The 11,667-nt window shown below is 36.9% G+C and overlaps 1 protein-coding gene across 2 annotated transcripts in view; it reads left to right on the top strand.

The window, feature by feature from the left end:
- Positions 1 to 11,667, top strand: part of LOC115217059 (kinesin-like protein KIF27) — a 103,044-nt gene that overhangs the window by 11,819 nt on the left and 79,558 nt on the right. For both annotated transcript variants that reach the window (XM_029786642.2, XM_029786643.2), the window contains exon 2: positions 3,246 to 3,348. In XM_029786642.2, the coding sequence (XP_029642502.1) occupies positions 3,316 to 3,348 (33 nt within the window). In that variant the 5' untranslated portion in view covers positions 3,246 to 3,315. The remainder of the gene's footprint in view (positions 1 to 3,245; positions 3,349 to 11,667) is intronic.

Below are 11,667 nucleotides of genomic sequence, written 5' to 3' on the forward strand. Positions count from 1 at the left end.
CTGGTACTTAATTTATCGACCCCGAAAGGATGAAAGGCAAAGTCGACCTCGGCGGAATTTGAACTCAGAACGTAGCGGCAGATGAAATACCTATTTTGTTACTACCCACAAGGGGCTAAATACAGAGGGGACAAACAAGGCCAGACAAAATGGATTAAGTCAATTATATCGACCCCAGTGCATAACTAGTACTTATTTAATCGACCCTGAAAGGATGAAAGGCAAAGTCGACCTCGGCGGAATTTGAACTCAGAACGTAACGGCAGACAAAATACCTATTTCTTTACTACCCACAAAGGGCTAAACACAGAGAGGACAAACAAGGCCAGACAAAATGGATTAAGTTGATTATATCGACCCAGTGCATAACTGGTACTTATTTAATCGACCCCGAAAGGATGAAAGGCAAAGTCGACCTCGGCGGAATTTGAACTCAGAACGTAACGGCAGACAAAATACCTATTTCTTTACTACCCACAAAGGGCTAAACACAGAGAGGACAAACAAGGACAGACAAAATGGATTAAGTCAATTATATCGACCCCAGTGCGCAACTGGTACTTATTTAATCGACCCCGAAAGGATGAAAGGCAAAGTCGACCTCAGCGGAATTTGAACTCAGAAATAACAGCAGACGAAATACTGATAAGCATTTCACCTGGTGCGCTAACGTTTCTGGCAGCTCACTCGCCTTAGTCCTTGTATTTCTGTTGATGTAGAGGGGGTGGGGCAGTTATTTCCAGACTTCAAACTGCTTAATGATGAGTCATTCACTAATCCTCACAGATCTCACATACTTTATATTTTATAAACTTCTGTCCGCTATATTGACATGTGTCTTGACATGTCAGAACAGAATCTTTGTGTAAGTGTACACTCATATATATATATATATATATATATATATATATAATATATATATATATACATATACACTCATGCACATGCACATCACACACACAAACGCACATGCACACAAATGCACATGCACACATATGCACATACACACACACATATACATACACACGCATGCACATGGACACACATACGCATACATGCACACACACATGCACACAAATCAACTACTAATTAGTATTTTATTCTTTTCCAAAGCATCAACGTTATTAATTTAAAATAATTAAAATAAATCTAAATGATAATTGGTCATGCTCTTTCTATTGTTTTTACTCCCGACGTTGGTTTCAGTTTGGTTTTTTTTCTACGATTTTTGTCCCAAACAAGGCATGAGGCCACTGTAGCATAAGGGGCTACAATGCAGGAAAGGAAAAGGGCTTACAAATTCAAAAGATGTCAATTGACAGAAAACTTAGAGGAATGAATATCCATAAATCAGAGAAAACCAAGATGGTAAAAGTGAGTTTCAAAGAGCAGCAGTTTGAAGGAAGATGCTATTAAAATAAAAGAACTTATGAACAATAGGAAGCTTAACAGAGAAACAATGGGCCTGGGAAGAGAAGTGGGTGATGTGTTTAACCCTTTCGTTACTGTATTTATTTTGAGATGCTCCGTATTTCTTTCAATTACTTTAAATATAACAAAGAATTTAGTAAAATAACTTAGTTATCATTCAGCTAGTGTTAGGAACATAAATTGTGACTAAGGTTTGGTGGAAGATTTTAATTCAAAACTTATGGAAACAAGACATTTGTACTCAGAGCCAGAGTTGCTTTCAGCCAGGTTGGTAACGAAAGAGTTAACCCTCTGGTATTTAAACCAGTTACATCCAGTTAAAATATTATATTCTACATGTGATATGTTCAGACCAGGTAGATCTGGCTTCTCGCATGTACCCTACAATGACATTCTGAAAATAAACAATCACATCGTTAAGATTTTAAAACTACAAGATAACGAATGATGAAGTAATGAGAATAAATAAACATTACACTTGACAGAGTAAACTGAATACGAAAGGGTTAAAAGTCCTTATAGAAGGTACTAGACGAGAAAGTTCATCAGAGCAATGATAAAATAAGTACCAGTTGAGTACTGGGGTCAATGTAATTGGCTTACCCGAAATTGCAGGTTTTGTGCTAAAATTTAGGCTGTTATTTCTAGCATATAGAGTGACCACATTGAGGTCTCCTCTTATGTCTTCTGCTGATTCTTAACCCTTTTGTTACCATATTTCTGTTGAGATACTTTATGTTTCTTTCAATTAATTTTAAATATTACAAAGAATTTAGTAAAAGAACTTAGTTATCATTAAGCTTGTGTTAGGAACATAAATTGTGACTAAGGTTTGGTGGAAGATTTTAATTCAGAACTTATGAAAAGATATTTGTACCACAGAGCCAGAGCTGGTTTCAGCCAGGTTGATAACAAAAGGGTTAAACACACCTCTACATTTGGGCAGATGCACATTAGAAGCAATTGGAAGGGTGTGGATTGAAGGAAATTTAGGCTATTATTTCTAGCATATAGAGAGACCACATTGAGGTCTCCTCTTATGTCTTCTGCTGATTCTTAACCCTTTCGTTACCCTATTTCTGTTGAGATGCTCTGTGTTTCTTTCAATTAATTTTAAATATAAGAAAGTAATTCATTGGGCAGATGAGTGGTCGTTAGTGTACAGTATTTAGTTGTGTCCCAAATACCAGTAATACGCTGGGGTCAGTTGAATCAACTGTAATCTTCTCTTACAGATTTCTGGTATTGTGTCTGTGTTTGAAATCGATATCATTCATTAATCACTGCAGAATTGCCTCTGTTTCTCTTTCCTGTTCTGAGTTCAAACTGTTGTAACACTCTAAAAATATTCGTATCTATTTGTTCACTTTTGTCCTTCTATATTGGACCGGAAATTCAGCTTCTCCTTATATTTACTCTACCAACTTTACCAGGACATTACGTATTAATCTATATATATATATATAGATATATATATATATATAGAGAGAGAGATAGAGATAGATAGATATATATAGATAGATAGATATATATAGAGAGAGAGATAGATATAGAGATAGATAGATATATATAGATAGATAGATATAGAGATAGATAGATAGATAGATATAGAGATAGATATATAGATATATATATAGATAGATATATAGATATATATATAGATAGATAGATAAATATGTATATATATATATATATATTATATATATATATATATATATACTGTTTTCTTTCTTGTACTCCTTAGCCTCTGAATCCATTTTAGTTCAGAATCACCCTGTTGACACATTACATACTGTTGGCTTTATTGATTTCAGAGAATGGTGTATTGTGTATAGCTTTAGAGCTTTCAACAGCTTACAGATTTGGACTTGACTTCGTTTTACCATGCAGGAGATAAACGTCAAAGTTGCTGTGAGGGTAAGTACATTAATAGTTATAATTTAATACCCATAATTGTCAGAAGCTGTCAGTGTAGATGTATCTAGAGTAGACATACATGAGTATAATTAGGCACAGGCGTTTCAGGTTCCTACCAACCACCACTTTTTCGAGCACCTTAATGGTTTCCTGCAAGAGAATAAGTTCAAAAGTCAAACCAATGCTGAAAGTGTGTTCAAGGAGTTCATCAGTGCCAGAACTCCAGATTTGTATGTTACCGGAAAAACAAACTTGTAAACTCATTGGCAAAAATCTGTAATGGTACTTAATTTGATGAATAAAATTTCTGCATTGTTGAAATATATTGTGATGAATTTCATGCTTCAAAACATTACTAATTTTTTACTCAGCCTGATATATATATATATATATATATATATATATATATACATATATATATATACATATACATATATACAATATACAATACATTCTAGATATATAATAAAATATAGATATATATATATAGATATATATATATATACATATATATATATACATATATATATATATATATATACATATATTATATATATATACATATATATATATATAATATATACATATATATATATATACATATATATATATATATATATTACATATATTATATATATACATATATATATAATAGAATACATACTATATATATATATATATATACATATATATATTATATATATAACATATAATATATATATATATATACCATATATATATATATATATATACATATATATATATATATACATATATATATATAACACATATATATACATATATATATACACATATATATACATATAGTATACACATATATATACATATATATAACACATATATATACATATATATATACACATAATATACATACTATATATATATATACATATACATATATATATACATATATATATAATATATAATACATATATATATACATATATATATATATATATATACATATATATATATATATATATAACATATACATATATATATATAAATATTACATATATATATATACATATACATATATAACTTAGAAAGGTTTTTGGCCAGTATTGGCCCAGGCCATGTCTAACTTAATAGCACCACCTGGCGAAGTCTTTCAGTTCAGGATTTGGGGCACCAAAGCCCATTCGAGCAGAGAGTTATTGTTTGCGGAGACATATCGGGTGTGGGTGGTTTGTCCGGTACTGTTTGAAGGAATTTGTCCAAAGACTTCTTGAATTTTGTGTGGTCAGTCTTTTTTGACGTGTCTGGTGTAATGTTGAAGAGAGCGGGTCCATTGAGGTGAAATAGTTGTGCCGTATTGTCGTTATGTGATGCGATTTAGATTTTTGTTGTGGACGGATGGCACGTGGTCCAAGCCTTGGATGCATTTTGAAGGTGATGCCAACATCATTCGGACAGTGCTGATGGAATATTTTGCACATCATACAGAAATGTAGCGTTCACGGCGTCGTTGGAGTGAATACAATTTCAGCTTCTCTAGTCTACCCCAGTAGTCAAGGTCTGACTGCCATCTATCTTTTTTGTGATTGACTTTGGGGAGCTTCAATTCTCATAATATTTTGTTTGTGTAGGGAGACCACAGTGGACAGCAGTATTCAAGGTGGGGTCGGGCAAAAGTGGAGAAGAGAAGGATATAGCGTGGGAATCTCTCGACTGGAAGGTTCTGAGAATCCAGGAACACATTCTGCGGGCCATGTCAAATTTGATGCTTATATGTGTAGCCCAGCTTATGTTGTTGTCCACTGTTACTCCCAGGTCTCTGATGTTGTTGGATGCCATGAGAATTTCTCCAGAAGGAGAGAGTAGGGAGTTTCAGAGCGTCCTCCCTTCCAAAGTGGATCAGTTCGAATTTGTCTTCATTTAGCAACATGTTATTCTTTCCGCCCATTGGACAACAGCCAGTAGGTCTGAATGAAGTTTATTCGGTCATCCACGCCATTGATGACTTCTGGAGTTGGAATCATCAGCGAAGGTTCTGATGTTGCTGTGTTTGATGTTGTCAGTAATATCATTTATGTAGATGATGAAGAGAAGTGGGCCCAACACAGTGCCTTGTGGGACACCACTGCTGACTTGACTGGGCTGGATTTGACTCCTTCGAACTACAACATGTGGGTTCTGTTAGAGAGGAAGCACTTGATCCATTGCAGCAGCTTTCCAGTGACACCAATATTGGACAGCTTTCTCAGAAGGATCTTATGATCAACCCTGTCAAAGGCTTGCTGAAATCAAGGTAGATGACATCAGTGTTGGAACCCTCTCCCAAGGCTCTCAAAATGTCATCAAAATGATGCAGTAGCTGCGTCAGGCAATCTCTCCCATTACGGAATCCATGCTGGTTGGGGTTCAGCATATTATGACTCTCAAGGAAGTGAGTGAGTCATACGTGATCTCAGCACCCTCTCAAATACCTTGATGATATGAGAGGTGAGTGAGATTGGACGGTAATTCACGGCAAGCGATTTGTTTCCTTTTTGTGAAAACTGGGACAACAGACTGGGATAGAAGGTCTTGGTATATATCCAGCATCCAATGAGTTCCGCCACAGATTGGCTAGAGAGGGGGTGCAAGTTGTTTTGACAACATCTTCAAGACGCAAGCAGGGAACCTATCGGGACCTACTGCTGATTATGCTTCATTTCCTTTATTGCTGCTAAGACATCAGGAGCGCCAAATGTTTATGTCCGATAAAGTGTATTGGGGAGTAACATCACTGATACAGCCCAGATCAGTCATATAGGATTGCTGAAAACAGAGCAATATTGTTTCTGCAATATTCTCCCATGGTTTTGGCACTGTCTTGAAGAGTACCATTTTCATCAATCAGGGCCAACAGTAGAACCAGTGACTCTGTGTTTTTTTGCAAATGAAAAGAACACTTTGGGATTGAGTTTGATCTTCTCAATGGCCCAGGCATCTTCAGCTCTTCGCTGACTATTGATGATAGACATCATTTGTTTTGGAGTTTATGTTTTTAATCTCTAGCGACGAGATGGCAGTCAGGTTGGTGGTGTGTTGCTGTTGACAGTATTTCAGCATGTTGATCTTTTGTTGATTCTTTTAATTTTCCTTATGAGAGATTTTCTATTTCTAGGGATCGACACTTAGATTTGTTTGCAGATCTTAATGGGGGTGTCTTGCACATATGTTCGTGATGGTGTCTACAAGTGACTGCCAGGACTTTTTGATGTTAGTGGGTGTGTATGTGTGCGTGAAGGACAATCGACTTGTGCAAGATCATTATTGATCGCTCCCAGTTTGCATGTGGAAATCCATAGTGTCAAATGGATGAGCAGGAGGGATGACATTGTTTTGCATTTTGGCCAGTGAAATCTCAGATCAAGAGAACCATGTCATGGTCGGGAGTAGGTTTTCTCCACTGCAATATTGTGGATAGTATCAGTGTGATTGCTGAAGATTAAGTCTAAGACGTTTTTGTGACATCTCGTTGGTTCGAGTACAGTTGGGACAAGAAGAAGTATCCATGAAGTCAAGAAGCGATTCCACTGCCTCCCTGTCAGGAGTTGAGAGAGAAAAGAACCTGGCGGCAGACTGTTTGTAGACCAGTCAACCCCGGGAAGGTTGAAATCTCCCATCATTAAAATGTTGTCAGGTTGACACTGCTGAATGAAACACTTATGCTGTTGAGGCATTCCTCGAAGCATGGTAGGGGCGTTTGGGGTGGTCTGTAGAGCCCAACTACTGTTAAGTTGTTGGTTTGACTGAATACAGCGACTGCTTCGCAGTATCCATTCGAAAATATGTTCATGGCTTCTGTTGAGAATGAATCATGGACATAAATGGCAGTCCCACCCTTTCTTCTGCCAACACGATCAGCACGAATGGTTTTGAAATTTTTAACTTTCACCTCGGCTTCCAAGTGGAGGTCACTAAGAGGGTTCAGTGAGGACGAAGAAAGGGATGTGGTTTGGATGGGCCTCGACCCAGTCCTCCAGGAATCTTATCTTCCATTTTTGTGTATTGGTGGAAGGGCTGATGCCTGGGCATTAAGCAGAAATGTTGAGGCGAGAGAGGATGGTTTTAATTGTTTTGGTGATTTTATATTTATATATTATATATATATAATATATAGATATATATATAATATATATATATATACATATATATATTATATATACATATATATTATATATAGATACATATATATATATATATATAACATATACATTATATATAAATATACCTAATATATATACATACATATATATATATACATATACATATATATATATACATACATATATATTATATATTACATAACATATATATATATATATATACATATATATATATATATATATATATATACATATATATATATATATATTATACATATATATATATAATATAATATATATATATACATATATATATATTACATATATATATTATACATATATATATATATATATATACATACATATATATATATATATAACATATATATATATATATACATATATATATACATATATATATATACTATATATAATTATATATATATATATTATATATAGTTAATCCAAACAAGAAAGCACAAAAAAAAAACAACAACGCGAGGAACATGGAACAAATATAGTATTATTGGACGCTCAGGAAAGGAATGAAGGAGGGTTTAACGTTTCAAGCAGAGCTCTTCGTCGGAAACAAAGGAGAAGGAAAGATCCAGAGAAGGGAAGACAGAGGAAAAAAAAATCGCCAACGGTACACACGAGGTCTTATTACCCACAAGGGGCTAAACACAGAGGGGACAAGCAAGGACAAACAAACGAATTAAGTCGATTACATCGACCCCAGTGCGTAACTGGTACTTAATTTATCGACCCCGAAAGGATGACTGGCAGAGTCGACCTCGGCGGAATTTGAACTCAGAGCGTAACGGCAGACGAAATACAGCTACGCATTTTGCCCAGCGTGACAGTTATTCGGTAGCCATGATAAAACTCCGAGTTTTGGTGGTGGTGGTGGTCGTGGCAGTGATGGTGGCGGCAGTGGCAGCGGTGGTGGTGGTGATGATGATGATATATTCATAATTTAAGCCTTTATTAATGATAGAGAAGGTTACAGCTGTTAGTCCCTGCTTGAGTTGTAAGCCTTCTGGCTGAAAGTTTGACACTTTGTGTCTTGTTGTGCTGCATTGTTGGCGAACTCATTTAACTATTAAATAGTCCAGTTTATCTAACCATAAATATGTTATCTTATGGAGAGGCCCAGGACATTATGCTGGGCAGTGGATGCTCAGTTTAATGGATAAATGTTTTATTAGCTTGTACTGCTCAACTCATATCTTCCCCAAAATAAAATCTATATGAGATGCCCTGTTTAGAAGGAGGCATCATTGTCATCATCATCATCATCATCATCATCACAACCACCACCATCACCACTATCATCATCACCATTGTTTGACGCTCATCTTCTCATGCTGATGAGGCTTGCATAGGTGGGCACTGTGCTCAGTATGATATGATGTTTCACTATGTATGTCCAGTTTTTGGCACGAGTTTTTTATATAGCTAGATAACTACTGGTACTCTCTGTCTACCTCTCTCCTCTCCCTCCCCTCTCACCTCTCCCCCTCTACCTCTCCCCCCTCCAAATTTTGGTGGAAGATTTTTATTCAAAACTTATGAAAACAAGACATTTGTACTACAGAGCCAGAGGCAGTTTCAGCCATTTGAGATGCTCTGAGTTTCTTTCAATTAATTTTAAATATAACAAAGAATTTAGTAAAATAACTTAGTTACCATTAAGCTGGTGTTAGGAACATGAATTGTGACTAAGGCTTGGTGGAAGATTTTAATTCAAAACTTATGAAAACAAGACATTTGTACTACAGAGCCAGAGGCATTTTTCAGTCGGGTTGGTAACGAAATGGTTAAATGTTGCAAAAATAATTGCAACATTTTGTCGTGCATTGATTAGCAAAGTAAAAAACTAGACGATATGATTTTTACTGGTGTATTTTCATCTTTTTATGGTGTTGGGGGGTCATATGTTCTTGGCAAAAAGTAATCACTGCAAACAGCTACGAATGCACTTGAGATGCTTAATTAATACCTATCTATAAGCCACAAAATCTTCATATGTGTTGCGTGCATGTGTGTGTATGTGTGTTATACATTTATATATTAGCAATAGTTTCTCATTTGCTTGCTGCTAGGTGATGACTCAGGGTTGCCGTTCAATTAGTCACTCGGTTGATTATTGCTATGGAAAAATACTTATTGCAATCCGGTGATTGATTTTAATTCTTTCACCTGTAAATTTATGCGGACCGTACGGACTGTCAAAGTAGACTTCACAGCAAACTATTTTCTGCAGTTATGTATAACTGTGCAGTCTCAGACAAAGATTATGGTGCACCTGGAGAGCCAGTTCAGTAGGTGGGTTGTTATACTTACTGTTTTCTTTACTACCCACAAGGGGCTAAACACAGAGAGGACAAACAAGGACAGATAAACGGATTAAGTCGATTATATCGATTCCAGTGTGTAACTGGTACTTAATTTATCAACCCCGAAAGGATGAAAGGCAAAGTCGACCTCGGTGGAATTTGAACTCAGAACATAAAGACAGACGAAATACCTATTTCTTTACTACCCTCAAGGGGCTAAACACAGAGAGGACAAACAAGGACAGATAAATGGATTAAGTCGATTATATCGATCCCAGTGCGTAACTGGTACTTAATTTATCAACCCCAAAAGGATGAAAGGCAAAGTCGACCTCGGCGGAATTTGAACTCAGAACGTAATGGCAGACGAAATACCTATTTCTTTACCACCCTCAAGGGGCTAAACACAGAGAGGACAAACAAGGACAGATAAACGGATTAAGTCGATTATATCGATCCCAGTGCGTAACTGGTACTTAATTTATCAACCCCAAAAGGATGAAAGGCAAAGTCGACCTCGGCGGAATTTGAACTCAGAACGTAACGGCAGACGAAATACCTATTTCTTTACTACCCTCAAGGGGCTAAACACAGAGAGGACAAACAAGGACAGATAAACGGATTAAGTCGATCATATCAACCCCAGTGCATAACAGGTACTTATTTAATCGACCCCAAAAGGATGAAAGGCAAAGTCGACCTCAGCGGAATTTGAAATCAGAACGTAACGGCAGACGAAATACCACAAAGCATTTCGCCCGGCGTGCTAACGATTCTGCCAGCTCGCCGCCTTACCTACTTTCTTCCAGATGCAGATAACCATGGAAATCACAAAAGATGCTTTGTCACTCATAAGTCAAACCACAAATGAGGTCAGCCCAGAGGTCATTATACTTTTAGCAGGGGACTTTAATTTTCCTAGTAAAATATAAAAAGAAAATGATCCCAAAATAAGGGTTTGTTGAAGAGGCCATCATGTGACTCTAATACACAGAGACACATATGCTCACTTTATTATTGTTGCTGTGTAGCCCTGGGCCTGTTTTGATTGACTATGGTGCAAGTAGCTGACCCACGGATCCACAGATCTGTTATTCTGGATATCCTTGCCACTACCTCGGTGTTGACCATGCACAGTCGAAGAGTAACAGGTGTAGCGTGACAGTCTGAACATATAATGACCTTTTCTCCATCCAGCCAGTTCTCATATTTTGGTAGGGATCACAGTGGAAGTAGATGAGGCAAAGTTGATTCGAGTATCATTACAGGAGTGACTGCAGAGTAGCAATGTAACCTAGTGATATAGCAGTAGGTTACTGAATTTACTCAGGAACAACCCTTCAGTCACAGTATTCTAGATATTGCAGAATTGGTCATCCTGAGTGTAGTATTTACATTGTTTATCATCATCATCATCATCATTTAACGTCCGTTTTCCATGCTAGCATGGGTTGGACAATTTGACTGAGGTCTGGCGAACCAGACTCCAATCTGATCTGGCAGACTTTCTACAGCTGGATGCCCTTCCTAACGTCAAACACTCCGCGAGTGTAGTGGGTGCTTTTACATGCCACTGGCATGGGGGCCAGTGTGGTGGTACTGGCAACGGCCACACCCAAATGGTGTTTTTTACGTGCCACCTGCACAGGAGCCAGTTCAGCAGCACTGGCAATGACCTCGCTCGAATGTTTTTTTTCACATGCCACCAGCACAAGTGCTAGTAAGGCGATGCGGTAACAATCACGTTGGAATGGTGTGTTTATCGTGCCATCGGCACGAAGGCCAGCTTGTTGCTCTGGCAACAATCTCACTCGTATGGTACTCTTAGCGCTCCACTAGCAACGGATGCCAGTCACTGAGTT

The sequence above is a fragment of the Octopus sinensis genome, linkage group LG11 (assembly GCF_006345805.1).
Source record: "Octopus sinensis linkage group LG11, ASM634580v1, whole genome shotgun sequence".
Classification (NCBI taxonomy): Eukaryota; Metazoa; Mollusca; class Cephalopoda; order Octopoda; family Octopodidae; genus Octopus; species Octopus sinensis.